At 39.7% G+C, this 24,744-nt stretch overlaps 1 protein-coding gene across 4 annotated transcripts in view; it reads right to left on the bottom strand.

The window, feature by feature from the left end:
• The window catches only part of zgc:172282 (leucine-rich repeat and fibronectin type III domain-containing protein 1-like protein), a 31,813-nt gene extending 8,986 nt beyond the window's left edge, over positions 1-22,827 (bottom strand). Inside the window, exons 1-4 of one of the 4 annotated variants that reach the window (XM_048982024.1) lie at positions 22,379-22,827; positions 15,784-16,584; positions 15,209-15,298; positions 5,274-6,657 (exon numbers count right to left, since the gene is read on the bottom strand). In XM_048982024.1, the coding sequence (XP_048837981.1) occupies positions 5,274-6,646 (1,373 nt within the window). In that variant the 5' untranslated portion in view covers positions 6,647-6,657; positions 15,209-15,298; positions 15,784-16,584; positions 22,379-22,827. Of the gene's footprint in view, positions 1-5,273; positions 6,658-15,208; positions 15,299-15,783; positions 16,585-19,574; positions 19,653-21,210; positions 21,314-22,378 lie in introns of those variants that run through there. The other 3 variants (XM_048982023.1, XM_048982025.1, XM_048982026.1) reach the window with 3 other exon arrangements.
• Positions 22,828-24,744: the final 1,917 nt, after the last annotated feature.

The raw sequence follows: 24,744 nt of genomic DNA, 5'->3' as shown, positions 1-24,744 counted from the left end.
AATTTACTACTTCTCCCTGTGTTTTGTCGGTTGGGTTTCCTCTGGGTAATCTGGTTTCCTGTCCCAGTCTAAAGACATCGAAGTAGGTTAACTGGTGTCTCTAAAATGCACATGTTGTGTGAGCATGTGCCCTAACATCCTATCTCAGGTGTATCCCAACCTTGTGCCCTGTGCTGCCTGAAATAGCCTCCTGGCTTCCAATGGCCTTGACCAGGATGAGCAAAGATGGAAAGATAATGATAGACAAGATCTATCCTGTGTCCGTGTAGCCTTTATAGATCCATTATCACTGCATCGCTCCCTTGGCATTCATTCTTCTGCAAGAAGGTCTCAATGTCATGTTCTGTCTCTGTTGGCCCTGTTGTCTTCCTGTCTCTTTCCATTCATCTCTCAATTACTCACACCTGTCTCTTGTTTAGTCCTCATCCCCCGTGTGTATTAATTCCCACTTGTGTTAGGTTCCCTAGTCCAGTCGTTGTCTAGATCAGTTGGGTTTCCCCCTGCTCCTCATTCACAGCTTTAGGTTCGCCCCTTAGACCCTCCTGGTTGGGACCTCTCATAGTCTCGTGTTTCTCTCCTTGTTTGTATTGCCGCTGATAAATAATCCCCCTCAGTGCCTCAGAAGACTGCATTTGAACTGTTCTTGCCCTCCGACATAACACTCAACTGCAATGGTTCCCTACCACATAATGACAGTAAGCCTTGGCTGCAAAGAAATAATGGACAGCTATGGCAAATCACACTGAACCAGAACTCGACCATCACCTATACGCCTGCTGATATTAGGGTGTCTGTGTATGTCAAATTGATAACAAATATATTGCAGTAACAATATATGTGATGTCTCAAAATTACTGATGAATAACAGGCGCTTGAAGAGTTCAGATGGACCCAGGACATCAACGACAGCATACGCGTCACCATGTACACATTTCTTTCCTTAATTTGACATGAAAAACATTTCTGGTGTGAGTATGTCAAGTAGGATAAGCCTTGTCCCAAGGAATAATGGTGCTATTCACAGTACCAGTCCATGAGTGCCTCAATGGGCTATTATCTCAGATGACTACTGTGTGAGTGTAGCATGTGATTTTACTGCACTTTCCGGAGAATGTTTTATATAGCATCATTGTCTTACAAACAGTGTTAAAACAAATTTGGTGGCCAGTTTCATGAGAAAATGTGACGCAGAATCCCTATTCCATAAAAACGGTGTGAAAAACAGATTTGATTTGTGAGGATCTTGGTAGCAATATTCCTGCTCGTGACGCCAAAGCGAACGTCAAGTGCCCCAGGCTAGAAGAAATTACTCAAAAAGGAAAGAGAGCAAAAAAGCGGCTGCAGTCAAAGGAGAAAATACGGCTCAAATTGCCCGTGTCTTGTCATGGTAGTCAATGGACAGTTTGTCGATTGAGTGTGTAGGTGGAGGTTTACTTTAGGTGAAAATTTACCTGATCCATGACCAAGGAAACATTTCCCTGGGAGCAGGCACAACTGATGTTGTATGTGTCAGAAACTGACCTTCCTGCTTCCTGGAGTGCTTGTTTGCACTTTGAAACTCACCTGACATCTAGCTACAATAAGCGCAATTTCTATGCCATCCATGGTGAAGACCATGAAGGGTATCGTATTGACTGCAGTCACTCAAGACCGGTTCTATTGATCCGTTACTGTTCCAGCATCCTCAGTGTGCCTGGTGGGCCGTGGCCTCGAAACATTTTGTACAAAGAAATTCCACTACCGCATCCGTTTGACAGCTTCAGGAGATTAATCGATTTTTTTTCATGCTGTCATGGACCATCACATCTAAATTTAGTCAAACTAAACATTACCAAAACCTTGAAGATGGTGTGTGGCCCTGCAGGTTAGGACTGTGATTCAAAGGTCTCTGGATTAATTCCTGTAGTCGGCAGAATGATGCTGTTGTTGGGGCCCTGAAACCAAGATGCACCAGAGACTCTGGATGCTGGGTGACCATGTGATGCATGTCTGTGTATCTTGTAAAGAGAATGGTGACTAATGGCCTCACGGGGAAGAAAACAGTATCTCTACCAGAAACTGGAGGCCCTTCGGTGGAGAATGAGCCCTTGCCCTGATGGGGTGAAGAAGGAAGGAATGCAGGTTCCCGAGCAGCAAGACATCTAATACATTGGATTAGGGGTTTCCTACCTCTTGGTGTCCATGGACCACTTTATATCGTACAACAGTGTGAAGTGCAGTACCAGTAAAACGCGGGGTGAGGGGTAGGTGGAGTTACTCCCAGATCACTCACCGATTTCATTAAGTTTAACTGTTTCCATTTATTTTGGAAACTAACAGTATGTGTGAACATAAGGGGTCATAAAAAATTAAAAATATATCATCTCTTTTTGGAAGATAACCAATCCAGGTTAAATCGTGTGAAAATCTGATGCCTTTTTATTCCTCCGCCTAAAAATGGGAGGAATTTGGGAGAAAACTAAGAAATTTAATAGATGGGTTTAAGATTATTGTGGACCGGGCCTGAACATATGCAAGAAGTAGTGCTTCATCTGACTGCTTTGCCATATGTTTGGGCCAGCTGCTTGATAAAAGTGGGGTTACATATTAGGGTCAAAATCACTCCAGAGCAGTCTGTTACTTTAAATGACATTTGATGGAGTAAGATAAAGTAACGTTATATTTATAACACCCACATTCCAACTGTCACCACACATAATAAACCTTTGCCCCTAATGATAGACTCCTTGTCTATTTTTTTCTGCAAACTCAACATTTTATAAATATTATTTTATATTTATTTATTTATAAATAGTTCTTGCACTTTCATAGACGGGGGTTAGGCGTACAAAGGGTATAATACTGTGTGTGCCCATTTTTGTGAAACATGTCATATCTGCTATGCTCAATATATCACGAGGCAGCCACACGAAGCCAGTATTATGCAGCATATGGTCATTGTTTACCTTGACAACTTACACCGCATGATGCCACATCCGGAACCCAAATACTGCCACCTTTCCGGCCAAAAGACAGGAGGCTGCCAACCTCGATCAGCACCACGGAGAGCATTCACCTGTCAACGTTTCAGCACCTCTGTTTTGGACCCGCTGTCAAAAGCCATTTCACCCCTTAGCCTCCACGCCTGGGTCCCACAAACGGCTCCAGCTGGCATGCATTTCAGACGTGTCTCTCAGCGGTGACAACGGAGCCTCCCTCAGAAGTACAAGGCAGGTGTTTGGCTGCTGCCTTTAGCCTGACTGTAGTGCTGATGTGAATCAGCACTTGTTGCACTTTTTGTACAGTTACCAATGATATAAGCCTGGGCTGCATATATAAGGCCGTGGGATGTACATGACCCCATGACCCTGTGACCCTGTGACCCTGGACTCCATTTGGCCTGCACTGTTTTCACCCCACTGAAGAATTGCCAAATCAGCTTCAATGAGACCTCACACAACCTCCACTGAGCAGGAAGTGGCCCACAACAAACCGTCTGCCTCTCCCCCTCTTTCCTGCCCCCTCACCTCGCACTCCCATATTACACAAAGTCCACATAAAATTCCGAAAAGTTTGAAACACTGTCTAAATATTGGCGTAGGTTTCTCCCCTATGTCGAATACATGCAGAGTCGACAATCCTCTCCTCCTTCCAGTGTCTTTTTATCAGTCTATTGACCTCCTCTTATCTCTTAGCTGTAAGAGTTCGGATATCCCTTTAGTAAAGGAGGGGTGACAATATGGAACGATATAGTGGGTGACACACACGACTGCACCGAGCCAATCAGAAATAACACACTGACCAATGACAATTCACTGCACTATAGTATCAATTCAGTCAAGACGTCTATCTTTCCACCTGGGACATATGCCTTCATTTTGCTGGGTTTTTTAAGTACACCATTCCTTGGTCCTTTCCTGCCATCTTACAAACCCTGTATCCTAAAAAATGTTAATGTTGCCCACCCTGAGTGTCTGTCTCCTTACCTTTGTGTACAGTCCAGGCTTATTTTCAGCTAGAGGGCGGACTTTCTGACACACCATAAAGACTTCAGTTTTCCAACTCAGAAACACTAGTGATCACCCTCATCCGAATATTGAATGGAATATTCATGTGTTTTTACCTATGTTGTGATGCTAGCAAGAGTACTTACACCCTTCAAGGGACCTGGCAAATCCGGTATATCCAGAGTTGCTATATGCCCAGAATGCAACTACAGGAAACCATTTACTCATGCCACACCCTAGCAGACACACTTCTGGTATAGATTATTATATTGTACATGTAGTAATCCAACTTCACCTGACCAGATGCGTGACTATTAATAATCCTGACTACGTATCTGCGCTGGATATCACCAGCACACCATGCATTATAGCCGAACAAAACAATTTGATAACCAAATTATTTGTCCGTTATAAGCGAAAATCCATTATACTGTATGCAAGTGCTCTATATTCAATGCTTTTTCTGCATGTTCTTAAAGGCGCACGGCCTGGACCAATGGACCTCATCCGTCATAGACGATATTCCGTCATAAGAGAGTCCACTATAATGGGATTTTATTGTATTACCTGATTATGAGTCTGTTAATCACTTAAAACCCTGATAAGGACTGACTGACCCATGCCTAGCTTGCATTTTGATTCAACATAAACTCCATCATTGGATGTACTCCCATGGGACTGAAATTGAGATCTGTTTTGTTTAACTAGTAACAAATAAATCACCTCAATAATTTTCTCAAGTTCTAAAAAGATCATTTGTTGCATGAATAGCAATAAAATACATAAAAATGCAATACACAATGCACACTATGATGAGCAAGAAGCACAAAATAACTTTTACCAGGAAAATTTATCTGAACATGTAATAATATTATAACATGTAATGTTAAAATACATACTATTTTACAAATTTTGACCATTTTCTCCCCTTTGCCTCTCGTACGTGGCATTAACTCATTAATTTAAAAACTGGTTATAATTGTCTATTCATGATTTACAAAGTGATACAACCTAATTTTCCTAAGGATTAACTAAGCTCAGTTCTATCTCATACTCTATACCAACCATGAAACAATGTATGCCAAGGAAAACCGAATGTTTTTTATTCTCAGTATAATGTATCGTCATTATATACTTAAATCTGTGAAGTAATCCTGTGTTCTTGTATTCCATACATCTATAAACAATTTCATAAAAAAATTATATATTCAGTCAATAAATGTTTACTGCTTATACTTATGCATACATGGCATCAATAGTTAGTACTATTAAAGATGGTCTTCTCACCTGTATATCAGGGTGTCATCTGCAGAGCTATTGTACTGAACTTGGTACATCTTGATCCCTGGAATGTGGTATAGCAAAGGCCATTTTATGAGCACGGAGTTGCCTGTTACCTCAGCCACAACAAGCTTGGGTTCTGGAACTTTTGTACCATTGCCCGATACAGACTTAGTTGATATGAGGATGTCTGATGGTCCTGACTCTAGCTCCTGTACTCTGTTTGTGCTGTTAGCTAGGTGAGGCAGTGGGTTGACCACTAGTTCCACAACGTCTGAAGATTCCCCAGCAGCATTGGATGCTATGCAGGTGAAAGTGCCCGCGTCTTTGAGGGAGGTGATGTTGATATTGAGACTCCCATTGCTGAATATGGTAATCCGTGACGTGTTGGAGACCAAGCGGCCATCAGGAGCGATCCAGTGTATCTGTGGCTCTGGGTCACCATTTGCTTTACACTTCAGAGAAGCTGGTTGGCCTTCCATGGAGAAAGTTTTTGGAGACTTCCTGGTCATTACCGGCGGTTCACATATGAAGTCCTCCTCTGGGATGGTCCAGAAGTACTTAGCAATTAGACCTGGTGGAGAGGCGCATGTCTCCAGATCATCTTCCCTGGTAAGTCGACGGAGCCACAGCAGCTCACAGTTACAGTGGAGTGGGTTCCCCCCAAAACTAAGAACCAGAGAAGATAGAGGTGATCCTTTGGATTTAGTATAAACCGGAATTCTCAAAAACAAAGGATCCGGGGGAATCTTCTTCAACTTGTTTGAAGTCATGTCCAAACGGGCTAGTTTATGCAAACTAGCAAAAATACCCATGGGGACATGTTCTATCAAGTTATGATCCATGTTAAGAGTGTTCACATTACTCAGTCTGCTGATGGTCTCCCATGGTACATTAACTAGGTTATTGTATGATATATCCAAGTCCTCCAATGTCTCCAAGAAGTCATCAAAAGCTAGGTGGGAAATGGTGTGCAGCTGATTGTTACTCAAGATTAAGTGCCGCAGGTTTGTCAAACCGCGGAATTGATCATCGCCTATAACAATGAGTCGGTTACTGTCTACGTGGAGTGCCCGGAGTCGACTGAGGTCTGCAAAGGAATAAGGCATAATTTGGCTTATGGTGTTGCGGGACAGAGTCAAATGCGAGAGACTGGTCATGTTGGCAAAGTCTTTCCTTCTTAATATTGTGATGAAATTATCAGTCAATTGCAGCTCCATGGTTTGGTGATCAATGACTGTAGGAACAAAGAGCAGTCCCGTTTTGGCACAAACAATGGCAAAGGAAGGTGCCAGGTTCTGGCACATGCACCGCTTGGGACACAGCTGCCCTCGTACCAACAGGCAAAGCATCAGGAGGGAGAAGATGATCTTGTCCATGTTCCTGTCGTCTGTAAGTGTGAGAAAAGGACATACAAGTTACTCGACAATTCGAGCAAAATTCTGAAAGGTGTAAAAAAGCAACATCTGGGCTTCTTTGAGATCTTTAAGATGCATTTTTTTGTGCAAAAATAAAATGACAATTTATACACTCAGTGGCAACTCTACTCAGGTCTTGTTAAAGGGAGGTCAGAGGAGGACGTCAGACTCGTTAAAGCAGACAAAGAAGGGCACTAGTGCAAAAATAACACCTCAGTTCAACAGTGGTGGGTAGATGTGCTCTCTAAAGACACAATTCATCTACTCAGGAAGTGGTCCTACAGGCAAAGATACCCAATACTAGCTATGTACACATAGCAAAGTGAGCACAGAACGTGGGCATACATGTGCCATCTCCTCTTTTTAAAGATTCTTCATTTGTCTCCATCTGAACAATAAAATATTCTATATTTTATTTTTAATGTTTATTTTTGATACAGGATATATAATTCCATAAGGTACATAATTTAAACTAAAATGAGATACTGAAACAAATAAAATCAGCTGTTCAGCTTACTAGGTCTTCCAAGAAAAATAATGAAAGTTTAGCAAATTGGATTTCTAGAGCAACACAGTAATATTTAATGTTGCTCACTGCTCCTGCCCGAAATATCTGGAGGGTGCTAGTGTAATTACCCCACTCTGTCCTCCAGTTCTCATGTCCTATGGTTCTGGCCACATCGTAAGAAAAAGGCTTTTTCACAGGTTAAATGGAAGTATGACTACCGCAATCCCCGAAAAGAGGTCATCCTTTTTTTCATCAGTAAACTTTGTTCAAACTGCCATAGAGTAGACGGTAGCACTTTCTATAAATGCCTTATCTATAAGAATCTATAAACAACACATTATAACACATTATAATGCCTTCATAACGCATTATAAACATCAATATAAAAGTTAAAGAAAGGCATAACACATTATACATCTATTATGAATGCCATATGAAGCTCTCATGTATAATGCACTATAGATACCTTCATAATGCAGTACAAAGCATCCTTAATTCTTATTCCAACCATCATAATGCATTATGAAGGTACTCGTATCTACAGTGCATTACAGATGAGAGCTTCATTGGAGCTTATGCAGTATAATTAAGACTACAATGCCTTATGGCTGTCAATAGAAGATGCTGTAATGGTTTACTAATTCTTATACCAACCATTATAATTCATTATGAAGGAATCTATAACGCATTATAGATGACAGCTTCAAGTAAAGTGTTACCAACTAGAGTGATGTTTGACTTTCCAAAATATAAATCTTTTTTTTCTTCAGGCATCTGTGTATTTATTTAATCAGTCTAACATTTGGCTTTGAATTCATTCCCATATTTCAATATTATGATGTGATGATTGTTCAGAAATCTACTTTGTCAGTTATAGCTGAATTCAACTAGTCCTCTGCAGAGAGACATTACATTAAGTGGTGGAAGAAAACGCAAACATAAAATGAAAATTGAAGGTTTTTTTACATGATGTCAGGAATATTTGGCTCTTCATATAATGTTGTCTTACAGGCTAAAGAATTCAGCACAGACAGAAAATTCTGCCAAAGCTCCACTGAATAAGCTTTCTGGTTTTATTACAAAATCTAATAGGAGTTTTTGTTTATCTGTGTCATGATACTTTCATCCATTTCAAGTCTAACTCATAATCCTTTTCATCTTATTTGGTTTTCTGTGCATAACCGAGACACACACTCAACAAACAACCTAATTAGGCAATGAAACAAAAGAAAGTATATGTAGCTATCTTAGACTCCACTGGCGAATGCAGTGAAGTAATCTGTGCTAAGAAGGTCTCTAATGGATGGTGGACTATACTCCATTTTGTTGTAACTCGACAACTCGACAACATATATCCATGTTAATGGATTGTGATTATTACAGATACGCTAATAGTTGCCATTGTTATGTTGTTTTATATCTGAGACGAAAAAAGCTTTGTGAAAGTCAAATGCATTATCATACCAGACTGTTTCCTTTTGTATAAATGTGGATTATTCTAGTATGCTTAAATTGCCAGAGTATCAATCTCTACAGCATTAATGGCATGTGTCTCACGAGACAATACTTATATGTATCATTGCCTAGAAACCTAGGTGAAGCATCATGAGTAGCTAATGCATTCACTCAATGTTCAGTGTTTCCAGGTAAATTTTTAGCTCAAGTAATAATAAGCTGTGATGGGCTGGCCCCCCATCCTGGGTTGTTCCCTGCCTCGTGCCCATTGCTTCTGGGATAGGTTCCGGACCCCTCCCCCCCCCCCCCCCCCCCCCCATCACCCAGTAGGATAAGCAGTTTGGAAAATGGATGGATGGAAGTAATAATAAGACAGTTTTCTTTGTAATCAATGACCATAAAATATTTCATTGATTTTCAAATAGATATATATTTAAGCCAATATGTGACCCTCCAGCACAAAACTGTACACTTGGGTCAAAAAATAGAAATAGAAATGGTATCAAATGAGAGCACAAAAAATCCTCAAAAAATATCTAAAAATGCGGCCATGCGACTTAGGTACGGTTTTGTGCTGGAGGGTCACATATGTCTTTATGATTAACCTGTTGCTGGATTTTTACCCATTTATTATCTTCCATACTTTGTGCACCATTCTTTCCATACTGGATAAGGCCTTAGAAGATGGATGGATACATTATTTACACTTAAAACAGGATTATCATTTTTAGAAATACATTTTGAGGATTCTTACATTGCAAATGTACTCTGATAAGTCCCTTTTCTGATGTTTTTCTTTAAACTATTTTTTTAAATCATAGTAATAAGAAATTTACTATCAATGCACAATTCTATCTTTGTTCATTCTATCTATAAATTTGTTCTGGAAAAAGATGAGGTAAGCCATCGAGGTTTGCTCTCTCTAAAATCTAATCCCTCTTTAATAAATTAATGCAAGAATGAGATTCTTGCTATAAAACTTGATCTAATCCTGATGGCACTGCAGAGGTTTCACTAAATTTTTATTCTGCAATATGCAATAAATTTAATCCCATGCACCAGTATGCCAATCTTTATCTATAATTACATAATAATAAAAGTGAAATTCCTACTTTGGTTCCTTTATCCATTTCATGAATCAGTTAAAATTCCAGTTTTGAAACCAGCAAATGGCAATCAGCAGCGGGCAGGCCGACGGTAGCCATGGTTTCCTCACGGCTGGCTACAAAGAATGTCAACAGGACGCGGCTGGTGGCCACTCAGTGTCCAAGCGCGGGGGTGGAACTGTCTGCTGAAATACAGCTTAAGGCCTGTACTGGGGAGTAGTTGCAAAGGAGGAAGAAGAGTAAGCCAGTTGTTGATGTTCCCTCTTCTTGCAAACCTAGACAGTCTGGTGCATGACCTCTCCGAGAGGAGAGCAGTCAACTATGCACATCTACTTGGGGGGGGGGGTGGACTCCCCCAGAATTGATCTGACCCTCGTAGTCACCACAACCTATATGCCTTCACTTACTGTATATTGCCAGGACAAATCTCCGGCGGGGGGGTTTGCCTGCACCCTCATTTCATGGTGCCCCTTTGCCTGCCATAGTTAAATTTATTCTGAAATTAAAATTACAGTCTGGTCTAACACAGATACATAATATCTTTCATAATAGACTCTCTATAACTTTCTATGAGTGGTTTACAGTCTTTTGAAATACTGAAGCCCCTTTTATTCTGAATGTGATCTGGTAAAAGGCAGGCCTGGGGGGGGGGGGGTGACAGGCTTTCACAGACTCCCTTTTCACATTGACAGTCATCAGATAAAAGCTGTATATTTCCTGGAAAGTTTTGCCCTTTTAAATACAGGCAGTTCACTCATTGGAAGAAATATTCAAGAAATTCATTGAATTCAGCAAGGAGAAATAATTGGGCAGGAATATTAAATAATTTTAAGCAGCTGAGCAGAGTGCTTTCGTCTTGTCACATAGAAGGGGCTCTGGTTCAGATAGATTATTTCCTTACAAAAAGATGACTGCAAACCATAACGTTCACTGCGAGATCGCCATAACAAATTTAATCCAGTAACATGTAGATGGGCATGATAAAAGGGATTTGAGTACTGGGCTTATAGAAACAGGCTCTAAACAACAAAACTGATGGAGGCAAATAATAGGAAAACATATAAACACCTTTGTGTGACGTGGTTCAGACGAATGAACCTCGAGGTGTTAAGAGGAGGTTACCAGAATGGACAAGACAGGACTGGAATACTGGAAACAAAGAGGGAAGTAAAACAGAAATTGGCACAATACAGACAGTCCCCGGACTAAGAACAATTTACAGACAACTCGTACTTATTACCAGACTGCTAGAAAGCCTATTACATTAAAATTTGGGGTTAAATACCACAGCTTATAATAATCAACACGCACTACTTTGTGACAATCATGAAAACATTGCATGACTTCAGCGGCTTGTCAGTTGCAGGTACAGTACAGTGCATATGTGGTTACTTTTAATACCGCTGTATTCTAATCCTTGTTCTATTTCTTCTTATTATTATTGTTATTACACACTGTACTATTATTTTCCGACAAATTTGACTTAAAGCCAGACTTAGGGAATAGATCTCGTCTGTAACCTGGAGACTGGCTGCATTATAAAACATGTAAACTAAATCAATAAAATATTCCTGCCCGTTGCCCTCCCCTTCTGTGATGACCAACAGGAATAGGTTCCGTTCAACTGGATGAACATACCGGCCATTTGTCATGTGTAGTTACCCCAGATAGATCATTTCCATCTGAGAGGAACCACAAGCTTCTCTGCATTTTTTTCCCTTTGACCTGTTTTTGCAAGCAGGAGCGACACATAGTCAGATTTGTTGGTTAGTGGTGGTGAAGGACTTGAAGGTGTAGATGTTTGTGCTGGTATTAGCGATTGACTAGTGTTGCTTAAAAAGAGTACAAAGAATAAAAAAACTGAGAAATGCTAACATTGTGGCTGAGCTTTGTATCAGCGTGTGTGGGTGCAAAGACACTGGCATCCTATCAATACGGTGTCCCTCCCCTTTACTTGCCAACACAAGCAGTTGGAAGGTTGATATTTTCAAAACAGCTCACATTGTAATGGCTGTAAAGAGAAATGATCCGTGTGCGGTTGCCACAAGTTTATTTCCGAAACTGTGGTCCACAAACAAGTAGAGGGTCAAAAAAGGCGAACTAATCCAAATCATGATCCACTTCTTTAATCCAAACACTGGCAGTTACAAAGTCAAGACAGGCAGGGTAGTGCAGGGTAGGAGCGTCACATAATGACCTGGTTGCCAGGGATATACAAAAATATAGTAATAGAGTGCCTTGTATCTCCTCAGTCTCCTTGAAGTCTTCTGTAAGCGGAGTAATAATTTGTGAAAAAAGGGTTTTTCCAGGAAGTCTTGTAGTTTCTCTAAAAAGAAGGGCCCAACCTGGCGTAAAGAGGTTCAAAGGTGTCAATAGCCGATTGATTCGCAAGAAGGCTGTGTGAGTAGAGTCTTCCCTCATAATTCTCTAGTCTTGCATGTTTGTGAATGAATCTTCAGTAAGAAGTCATAGGGCCTAGTATAGCATTGCAAGTCTTTGAACGTACTGGAAAACCAATGGAAAACGAAGGAAAACTAATTGTGCTGAGATGGTTTTTCTTATGAAACTTACACTTCTCCACCCAAATACACAATAATTCAAAGTTTTTTTCTTAACGTCTCTGAAGAACTTGGCATACAAGGTCGTAATGCATGGGCATATTAGACAAATAAAGAAGATCACCAATATAGGTTGTCCCCAGGTTACGAAAAAGATCTGTTCCCTAATTAATAAGACAATACACAATACAGTAATAACAGTGCATAATCATAATTTCAGAGTAATGATAAAAATAACTATCTATGGTACTGTACTGTACCTCGAACCGATGATCCGCTTAAGGTGCACAATATTTTCATGGACGTCACAAAATAGTGCAAGTGTTCATTATTATGAACCATTGTATTAACCCGCATGTTTACTACAATAGGCTTTATGGCAGCCCATTCATAAGTATGAGTTGTCAATAAGTCAGACATACTTCACCCAGGGACTGCCAGTATGCACCATCAAAGAAATTACCCTGTCTCAAATCTCATTCCTGAATGACTGGAATACAGTAGGGGAGTTAGCGAGTCCATACGGCATAACCACATACTCACAGTGCCCCCTGGTAGTGGTAAACACGATTTCACATTAGTCCTCTCAGTCTGAGTGGTTTATAACGGTGCCTAAGGGTGCATAGCACCTTCAAATTAATAATGTGCACCCTCTGGCGAAAGTAAACCTGTCCATGACTGTGGAAAGAGGGCAGCAATGGTGCCCCCTCACTAATTTTAGATGCACCCTTAGTAAATTCTGATGAGATTAAATGTTATATACTCTCAGAAAAAAGGGTAAAAACATGTACCTTTGCTTGTCACTGGGGCTGTACCTTTGTAATTTTACCTTTTAGGGTACAGAAATGGACTTTGGGGAACAGCCCAAAGGTACAAATAACATTAATGTATCATCAATAGTACCTCAGTGGTTCCTCAGAGTCAATTTCTGTACCTAAAAAGGTACAATTACCTACAACTAAGGGTACAATTGGCAGACCCTTGAAGGTACAGCCCCGATGACAAGCAAAAGTACAAAATCTTACCTAAGAGTGTGTGAAGGCCTAACTTTATAAAGATAGTAGCAGTCCAGACATTTCCCAAAGCTTTGTGAATCAGTGGAAGAGGGTAATGGATCTTAATTCTGATCTCACTGAAAGACTCACTGATAATTAATGTAGGAACAAAATCCCCATCCCTATTCTTTAGACAAACTTAGAAAGTGGAAAAGGATGTTGATAACCGGATAAATTTCAGTGCAAGGGCCTCCTCAATCTATTGATCCATAGTCTTTGATTCTGGTGTGTGTACCATGTAGACCCAACCCAGTAGAGAGAGAATCTCATGGGTGGTGAGGCAGGAGAGGGAATGCCTCGGTTTTGCTGGGGACATCTTTTAATTGTAAGTTCTCTGGGGAAATCAGGCTGTTTAGTTAATACTGGAATTCTCAGTGAAAGTGGATACTGTTAGATGTGGGCAAATGCTTACAGCACTGCTCAGATCCCCATGCCAGGAGCTCCCTGTGTTTCCTGGAGAATACCAGCTTGAATTGAGCCTGGGGTTCTGTAGAACCAGGGGGCTCCTTGGTGAGCCAACAGATGAAGAACCCGCCCCCTCCCCCCGCCTCTTCGCAACAGGTAAATAGAGTCTTGACTGATGAGAGTTGAAGGAGTTGTAGCTCTGGAGGTATGTTGTCATTTGAGAAGAGGGCTATTCAGATCAACATCTCAGCAAATTACTCCTGCTTAAGCATCCCGTTTAGCTTGTGATAATATATGGTGAGGCTGGGCTGGCTCGCTTCCTGTGGCCAGAATCCAAAATTCCACAGTGTATTCCGATGCTGGTTGATCTCTCTCCCGTACTGCATAACTGGATTCCTAAATTCCTGGGCCGGCCTTGTGACATTCAAAGACTTCTTTGAAGAAAGCACAGAATCACGTCTCGGAAATTAATGAAGTGCATTTATATGTAGTAGATCACCCCAGACCTGTTGCCATCAACAAAAATATAATAAAACGAATCTTGTGCCAATCAGTTCTCAACATGTCAATGTACACTGAACTCTGCATTAGATAATGTATGTATATATTGCAAATACCATTGCAATTTTCTGTGGCAATGGTGAACAGAGCAGATGTCTGTGGGATGGAGTTAATGGACGCAGCTCCAGGACTGGACAAAGTGGGAATGGTCACAGGAGGTTTTTTTCCTCTGGGAAGAGGGCTTGGAAATTCTCATAAAATAATTGGATTAATTCACTTGGTTTCTCCTTGTCTCAGGTCAGTCTTACTTCTAGTTCTGCTGGATCCATGGTGGTGAATTATTCCATAATGACTGGACAAGGAGAGCATTCAAGTGTGGGAAGCGCAAGTTAACTTCCAGAATTGTAGTACGCAAACCAGCAGAGGACCGAAAACAAGGCAGAGATAATCAAAGGCATACAAACCCGAATCATGATCCAAAATCCATAGTCCAGAAAGTCACAAAATCGACAGGGAGTACTGGGTCAATAACCAGATCGAAAAACTATGTGATCTTTATACCAAGCCAATTAATCAAGTTTATGAGCTACAGGTGAGCTTTAGCATTCAAGGGACTCCCAGCAAGAACTGACCAGACTTAGCTGGATGGATGCTTGGCGTGATATGGACATGATGCATATCTACTTAAAACACCAATACTGACATTCATGAATCAAGGAACTGGTATGAGGAAAGGGTCCCTAATATAAGTATTAACTTACCCAACGGAGGGTGCAAAAAAATGTACAGGTGGATGGTTTTGGAAGCACAGAAAATCGATTTCTACAATTACAGCTACTGTACCCTCCTTGCTAAGAGACACTAACATAGAACATAGCTATCAGCACATATATCAACAGTGGCTTTGGCCTCAAAAATGTAAAGATCAGACTTACCATAAAATATGGTGGTGTATCTCTGATATCATGGAACTGTTTTATGTCCACTGGTCCTGCAGGCCCTGTGAAGGTCATCAGTAGCATAAACTAATCAATTGACAAAAAAAATCTGTTAAAGTTTCACCATCTGTCCCATGAAAATTCTTTCATTACTGAACAGGTGACCAAATGGCAGAAAATTATCCTGGCGGCTAATACCAGTTTCGATTTTTGCCCATTTGGCTACGGTTCACTAAAGTGATTTAACAGAGAATTAAACATATGTCTAATCAACTTTTAATTTCAAAGTATAAACCCTCTAAAACCCAACACATGTCAAACCCATTATAAAATGCAAAAAATTTGGAAAATCAATAGAATAATCTCGCGATTCAACTAATAAACGGCTTCTGACTATGAAAGGAGAGTATTTCTCTTATGGGAAGTTGTTTATCCACTGGGTAAGAAAGCCTTCGAACTCTAAGAACATGCATAACTTCATAAACAAGTAAAGAACATTTATAGGGTAACTTGAAGTTTGATAGCTCTTTTTTGCAAATCCTGATTATTCAGAATGCCTGGATAACACTTACATTTATTTGTTTAATCTTTTATCCAAGTGCAGTGTCAGCCAGTCCTGATAGCCATTGGGGTTAAGGGCCTTGCTTAACGGCGCAGTGGTGAAAATCATCAAAATTTAACTGTTGACCATCCAATCACTAGCACAGCAAACTAACCTGCTGAGCCACAATACCCCAGAAAACCATAGACAAAATAGCATATATGCAGTCTGTTCCATGGTGCCTTATGCAGACCTCTCCCCTAGCATGAGGTCATCCTGAAGAGCCAATAAAAGATGCAGCAGTTTTAATCAAGTGGATGATCTAACAATCTTCAGGGAAGTCTTCCCTGAAGCTTAAGAGAGCTCACTAGAATGAATATTGGAGACAAGTATCACCCATCGTGAAATGGCTGTTAAGCTCACTCAGATATACCAGTGCTGCAGATTAAAGGTGGTGACCACATGTTTGGAGAATGAAGAGTACTCTCAATCCATTACAGAGTCTCCACGATCCAGACATTTGTCTATCAAGCTTCTGAGTCCCATAGATAAGGCAGAATTAGCATTATTTTTAGTTGACTCTAGTTCTTCTATCTCCATCTCAAATGTTGCACATTCTCCAGATCCCAGACTTGCTGCTGCTGTTCTCTTGTCCAGAGTCATGGTCAACAACAACTTCAGCCTCTATAGCATAAAAAGCATCTCCAGTCATTTGCATGAGTCAGGCTCCTCTGATCCCACAGATTTGCCAAGGGTCTCCACTCTTGGGTTGTGTCACCACATACTCATCTTGCTCCTTCCATAGCAGTCCATTTTTCAGGTCTTTATCCATCTGGGGATAAAGACACAAATAAAACACATGTAACAGATGAGTGCATCTAAAATCCCGGGTACAGAACATCCTGACCAAGATGGTCATCTTGTGCCACATCATGATGACTAACAGCTGGAAATTACCTACAAAGATATCCATCTTGGACCCAACCAAAGCAAAAACAATCTTCTCTTAGACTCATCCAATGTGTTTGGTAGGACAAACTCAGAATCTCCAGTAGGAAGAATATCACTTAATTCTTATTAGCAATGAAATATATGACCTTTTCTGGGTTAACACTTTTTGCACCTCAACCTTGTACAAACTGTGTACTACAGCTGGTTGGATTTGCTTCCAACGTCCATCTCTACCTGATACTGCGAGGAAGCTCCACCATAGTCACCAAATTTGGTCCCATTCCTCTTTACGTTGTTCAAATGGGTCTATTCATTGTGTGAATGTGTGTTTTGGGCTTCACTTCATAGAAAAGGTGCAGCAGATGCTCTCAATCGGAACAAATCTTTCCTACACTGCTTGCTAGCTCTCTGTATTCTGGTTGACTCACTCTTCCACCCTGCCAGCCATTGTACATGTTCACATACGCGGCACTCTTTGTCCCATTGTTATTGGTGTAATGTTTCATATTTTAATATTTCTTAAGTGTAAGTGGTTGAGTCATTTTAATTTTTGCGTACTACCAACACCACCAAGATAAATATTACCTCCATCATTAGCAAAGGTCTGCAGCAATATTGTTCGTTGTATACATGTCCCACTGTGAAATTCTAATCATCCATCATTGAGATATTCTGACCACCACAATTATTACCTACTCCTCCCCCCGTCATCCCCCACCCCTCTCTCTCTCTCTCTCTTTCTCTGTGACCAGGCTGTAATAGGTGATCTTCTCCACTGAGAAGATCACTGGCTGTGAGCCACTGGCAATAAATATCTCTTCACTGCCAGGGCGAAGAAGCGAGTTGGCAAGATTGCTGCTGATCCCACCCACCCCTACAGGAGGTACACTGCCACTTGGAATACACACTATCGCTGCAGTTTTTTTCTAAGCTCGTCAACAAACTTATCTCATGTAAACACCCCCGACAGACACATACAGACATTCAGGTCTTCCTCACCACAATCACAACATCTATTCATTTCTCTTCTGTGATGTGCATTGCTGTTATTTGTAATTACTGTTTGTGTCACTACATCATGTTACACATCATGTTGCGTTGTACTCCTATTGTTTTACACAATGTTATATAGTAAGTTATTGGCAGTTATTCTTGCGGGTTGTTGTATTACGTTTGAATTGTTGTGCTACATCGGTATATTATTATCATTTTTTTTAGTTCTACATTCAATCACTACCAAATCCTTTATGTTCAACATACTGATAACAGGTTTTTTTTCTGTGTACTTATTTAATTTAAATAATTTTATAATAATCCTGATAAAATGTATGTAGATTGAAAGTAATTTAATATGATTAGACCAAAAAGTCATATTTTTAAATAATTATTATTCAGGAAAGCAAAAAGTACAATTAAAATGTGTGCTCTGTGTAATAACTAGACATTGAAATGGGTCAGGAAAAGCTTGGAAAACAACATTGTGTTATTATGTGTCCTGCTACAGCAAACTTAATACACTGGAGCAATTTCGGTTTGCCGTTTTCATCCTCAAATGGTGACATGTTCTCTTAAAGACAGGCCATTCTAGAGGATAAGGTGCATAGCAGCGACTCAGATCCTTTCTTCTCATGCAGTCTTGCTAGAAATTTCCGCCCTTTTCTTGTATAGTTACAAAGAGAACCTATGCCACAACCAACCGTCTCTTTCTGCAATGCAGACCACACCAACTGCAATTTTCTCACAAAAAAAAGGGTTTAAGACCTTGAACAAAAATAAATTACGTAAATACAATGAGGATTGTATATCCTGTTCTCTCTCCATATCATCCAGGTGTTCATTCTATCTGCACTCATTAGTTGGCCAAATAGGACACTCCTCTATATAATCACCATTATATTCATTGCTGATTTAACAGTGATGCTATGCAGCACTGTACACACTATGATCATAACAGATCTACAATCAGGTCTAAATCTGAGGTTTGAATGCCCCAGTTCATTGTTCACTTCCCTATGACATGTTCCAGTACGATGCACATTCTATGCTGTGTTCTCTTCTACCATTCTTTGGCTAATGTCTGGGGATTAGCAACAGCAGATAGGCGATATGACTGCAGAAAAAGCCTGTTATCATCCGATAACCAGTCACCACTAAATTTACTCTCCTTGCCACCATACCGCAGACCACTTGAAGGCTGTAAGTGTTCAGGCATACATAGTATAGATGCATACGCTGTATTCCAGTGCGTGCAAATATACATCAGAGCTCCTTCTCACATTTATCTTATGGCAGGAACTTTGATTTTGACGCCTTGTTCTTGATAAGACAGTCATGCTGGACACAAAACTCACCAAGCTTGTCTCAGACCGGACTAAGTATCTAAATTGTTTTTTTTTTTGTAATGGAATCATAAATTGTATGTCCCGCTCATTGTATTCAGTCTCCAACAACTCAATTTCCACGAACTTGATTGTGTGGCAATAAGTTTCTATCATATTATATTGAATCCTATTCTCAATATATTACGCTTTAGTAAATGTCATACTGTAAAATATATATATATATATATATATATATATATATATATATATATAATAGGAAAAACACATTTTGTTCAGAATGCGAAAAGCGTAATTTCAAACAAAAATTTGGAGAGGGCACAGTCATGACAAATGCAACCCCTGCCTGTCAAAGTACGCAGCTGATTTGCAAATGCACTTTATGATTAACAACTGCGTTGACTGGCTTATTATGTAAGGACATAGAAAGCACATGATGTTACATACAGGGGGGTTTTGTAAAGGCTCATATTTTAGCAACATACTCGAGATTTTGATGCATTTCACGCTTTGATGCTTTAATGAAACTCACCTCTGAGATTTATATCAATAATATAAGCTGTCTGCTGTTTTTGATGGGGTGTAAATGTTCTGTTCTCTTAGATATGTGGGTAAATTTTGGATTCTGTGGAATTCAAGGGGAAAAAAATGGTACAACATAAAATAGTATATTTTAGAACTAATATTGGAAAACCAGCATTCTAACCCTAATCGTAATCAAGGTCAATCACAAACACCTATAGCCTTTAGCCAAAATACATCACATAGCAAATACCAAGTATCAATGGCCTGCAATAGCACATGGCCTAAAATTTTCATAGCTACAGTATTGTTGAAGTACATCTGAGCATCACTGTGTATGTCTCTAGCTTCTAACAGTATATTGCAAAATGTAAGAGTTTTATAAGCCAGACTAAATACGAGCTTCTTAAAAGTCAAGGCCATACCATAATCTAATCTAAATGTCAGCTGCTTATTAAAGATGGTTGGCCTAGTACAATTCATTTAATGTAATCAGACATATTACAGTTCCATATATGTGATATTAATTATGCATTTTAAACGTGGCGGATTTTTTTTTTTAATAGTGTTAGCTGTCAAACAGTAAGATTTTTCAGCAGTTAAAATCATTCTAGTTCCTCTAGGCAGATATTTTTGTGCTCAAAACTGACACTGAAATACTTTGCAGGAATCACCACTGAAAGAATACTGTGGGATATTTAAGATTTTCACTGGATTGTTTTGTTGGAGGGATGATCAAATTTTAAATCTTTGTTCCAAATTTTACATTTAAATCTTCATGGCTAGTTTGATATCACTTCTATTAAATTACATTTGGAATTAAAAAAAATAATTTCTAGCCACGCTTCTACATTTTCTTCATCCACATAATATCCACAAATATACTAACAGTTTTTAGCTGAGAGAGAATCAGTTTCTGTTACCAAGGAAATATCGACAAAAATAATAACGGTCTACCAATTCGTCGAGGGAAAGATAAGCCAACCTTATCTATGCTATTACTATGGTGTTATCTAGATCATCTCTTAATATTTTAAATATTTTTTTATTAGTACAATTTATATTAGGCTATTTAATATCCCGAAGAGTAAAACGAAAATTTCTTTGTATATTTGCCATAACATAGGCCTATAGGCAAAAATACCAGTGTTAATTCTCCCGTATGTTTACGAATCCTACTATACACAGAAGAACAACGTAAATAATTACCAGTTACAAAATAACCACACATATAATATAACTCCTTATTTCCTCACAGCTGTAGTAAAAATAAAAGATCCCCGACAGCAAAGCCCAAGACAGCGCCACCGACGTCCCTAGCGGTGGCCAGCGGTACGTTTCCATACACTGCATTGTGAAATGCGCAGTTTACTGCGATTAATACATTAGCAGTTGAGCAGTAACATATTCTAATGTAAATTACAAGTCACTTTTTAAAGTAACTCCATGTTAACAACGGGAGCTATATGCACAGTGCCGAACAAGTGACAACATTAATCGCATCAAGGTAGCAGGATCGACCAGTCGAAGGCTTGTGTAAAAAAACTGAACCAGAAACGGTTGCTGCTGGTGAATCGTTAAAAATACTAGATATAATTCACATATACAACACATTCTGTTTTCTCGTTTGATATTCGTGTGCCTACCGTTTATCTCATATGGTTAAATGTAATCGTAATTCTGTAAACCCACGAAACAATCTTTACGAAATTCCATGTCGCATAGGTCACTATTACCATTGAATTCAATGTACTACACACTCAAATGTAAAATATTACTTAACGTCTTATGTTCGCTTGCAGTAAAGGTTTAAGTTTGGTACAACTAAGAATAAAATATCAAGGCAGGGGCTGTCTACTGCGCCATTATTGTAGTTGTTAGATAAACGCCCAGATCCACTGTAGGCTAAATTCACGGCAAATGAAAAGCGAAAGACACGATAAACTTAAAATGTCCACGTTTTACGAAAACGAATTAAAGTTTATTTGGTTTTATATTTGCACAACTTTGTTACCAACGCTTAACCTTTAAGAAGAATTTCATAATATTCTTCTGGCACAAATATGACAATACCAACTCTGAAGATCCATACACATCTAAACAACAATTAATGCTTTTTACTTAATAAATACAATTAATGCCCGTCGCTTGTGACCTTTCTGATGGCTAAGGTTGTTTGCTATACAAGACTGCCTTTAGCGTCCGACATCTGATTTATATTCCGCTAGATTTAAATTTGTACAATGAACTGTACGTGATGAGTACAGATTTATCCCGCAGTTCATTGTCAAATGATTAAATGCATAAGCTGTTATGTAAGCAAGCTTGAAAACATTGCCTCTTGCTAGCATTTATTTTATTTTTTATCACGGCACCGCTACGTAAACATATAGCCACGTTGTTGTTTTGTACCTATTCTAAAGCTTTTATCTAAGTCTTAAGGCAAAAATTAAGCCTTATGTATATGTATTAAGAGAATTTCCCTTTAAAACCAACCATTACCTGTAGGACGGTACTTTGAGAGAATGAAGGAATGAATTTATTAATGAAGGAATGAATGAAATATGGCACTGAAACGCTCACAACAGTTATGTGTACATCATTCATTGAGAATGCTTCATTTTCCTATCGACATTCCTATTCCCCGATGTGCGCGATTTATAAAAATTCGACATAGTGTTAAAATGGTAGCGACGTATTACTTCTTGGTTACAGAAATACCCCGTTTTCCGTGGAGGAATGGCAGCTGGGCACGAGCATCCCCGGATTCACACACAGCTCTTGAACAGCAGTAATTGTATCCGTATCCTATACCTTTTCGAGGCCAGTGCACGATTAAATCCATTTTATTGTCTTGGGGGTGCAGATGGAAATGAAACGGCGTTCCCCGAAGAAATTTACAGTTCTCGGTTTTTGTAGTTTAAACCCAATTTATCCAAGCCTTGTAGTGTCTAGTGCTGTTTCTGAGCAGAAGAATCCGCTTCATGGGTACATCCTCAGTGTCTGATACTGCATCCCGTCCTATCTGTTGCGGCAACTATACGCTTTTATTAGATCTGGACCTTCCCCTTGAGAATGATAGTTCGGCTGAAGGAGTAGGTTACCGCAGGCTTTGCATTTTCAACACTTGGTTATCTCCAAAGCAACTTAGGGAAATTACATTTTTATTTAAAAGTGTCCGTCAAATTGAACAAGTTTATATTGGATTTCCCTGCTGAGGTAATAAATAAGGTTATGTTTCTCAAGAATTACAATCAACTATGGATACTCTACATTCAGAAATTTAAATGTGCGTGTCCGTATGTGTGTGTGCGTGTTCGTGTGTGTGTGTGTGTGTGTGTGTGTGTGTGTGTGTGTGTGTGTGAGAGAGAGAGAGAGAGAGAGAGAGAGATGCCATAATGATGTGAGGAATGTTTTCTTGCCTCACATTGGAGCCCCTAATCCCAAATGAGCATCATTTGAATGCCAATACTTATCTTACTTTTGCTGCTTACCACGTGCATCCATTTATGGCCACAATTTACCCATCTTCTAATGGTTACTATAATGCATTGATGTACTGAATAATGTTGTTATACAGTCATACTCCAGTTATAAAACGTCTGTAGCAAGGAGCATAAGCAGTATTAAATGTATCTGGGTGTCTTTGGCTTAGCACAGATGAAAACGTATTAAACGTATAAAATCTTTTAGCACACTTAATTTAATAAATGGAGAGATATTACAGCAGTTGAACGGGAGGCACCTGTAGCCCAGAACGTCCAGGTTTGGGGGTGTGGACTTCCACAAACCACTGCAGTCAGAACCCCCCCTCCCCAATGTCCTCAGCACAAAAATGCACGTTTTAGGTGAATTTGTAGCACTACACCTTGTCTGAATTTGGGTGTATTGGCGTGCGTCTTGATAAATCTTTAACAAAACCCTCAACTAGATAGGTTTTATGGATAATGGATAGATAAAGCACCTAGACAAGCATTCGCCCATCACCCAATTTACGCATTGAAGTGTCAGGCAAAGAATACAATTAGCGGAAAATGGGTTCGAAAGAGCATAACCAGAGCGATTGAATCTCTGTTTTTAGTACAAACTAGCTTTCTTTATTAGCTCCTAGCCCACGCATCTGCTCCAGAAGTCAAGTCAAGTCAAGTGGCTTTTATTGTCGTTTCAACCATATACGGTGATACATAGTGAAACGAGACAGCATTCCTCCAGGACCATGGTGCTACATAAAACACTACATCAACACAGGACTACATATAACACTACATCAACACAGGACTACATATAACACTACATCAACACAGGACTACATATAACACTACATATACACAGGACTACATATAACACTACATCTACACAGGACTACATATAACACTACATCAACACAGGACTACATATAACACTACATCTACACAAGACTACATATAACACTACATCAACACAGGACTACATATAACACTACATCTACACAGGACTACATATAACACTACATCAACACAGGACTACATATAACACTACATCAACACAGGACTACATATAACACTACATCAACACAGGACTACATATAACACTACATCTACACAGGACTACATATAACACTGCATCTACACAGGACTACATATAACATTACATGAACACAGGACTACATACCAGTACCAGGAGCCATCAGTTACTGATACGTATAAATCTTATCATGCCCTCTATGAAACAGTCATCAGTTTTCAGGGTACTACTACAGCATGAACAGGGCAGAATCTAATGCCAGTAGCCTCATCAGCACTTAGACGTTAAGGGGAGCAGGGTCTGTAGTGTTTCTGCATGGCTCACATATTTCTGACGACGCACTAAGTCCCTCGGGGCCTGGTTACAGTTCAGTAGCACCAGCTCTGGGTCAAAGTCTGAGGTCTAAGGCCCTCGACCTTCAGCCCTCTGCACTCCAGTCACCAAATAAAATGACACATCTTGTTATCACACCACATCTGTTGCAGTAGGCAAGGTACAATTTATTGGGGAGTCAGTGGTTAGGAATATTGGAATTCATTAAAAGAAATCTACATCAAAAATAAATGAATTTTTCTATTCACCCATTTCCATGTCCATGTATCTAAGCAGGGTCTGATGCTAGGAATCAACGTGCATATACTGTACACACATACAAAGGGCAGTTAAGGGACACAACT

This window comes from Brienomyrus brachyistius, chromosome 17 (assembly GCF_023856365.1).
Source record: "Brienomyrus brachyistius isolate T26 chromosome 17, BBRACH_0.4, whole genome shotgun sequence".
Taxonomy (NCBI): Eukaryota; Metazoa; Chordata; class Actinopteri; order Osteoglossiformes; family Mormyridae; genus Brienomyrus; species Brienomyrus brachyistius.
Note: the sequence above shows the minus strand (reverse complement) of the source record. Positions and strands in the feature narration are given on the sequence as shown.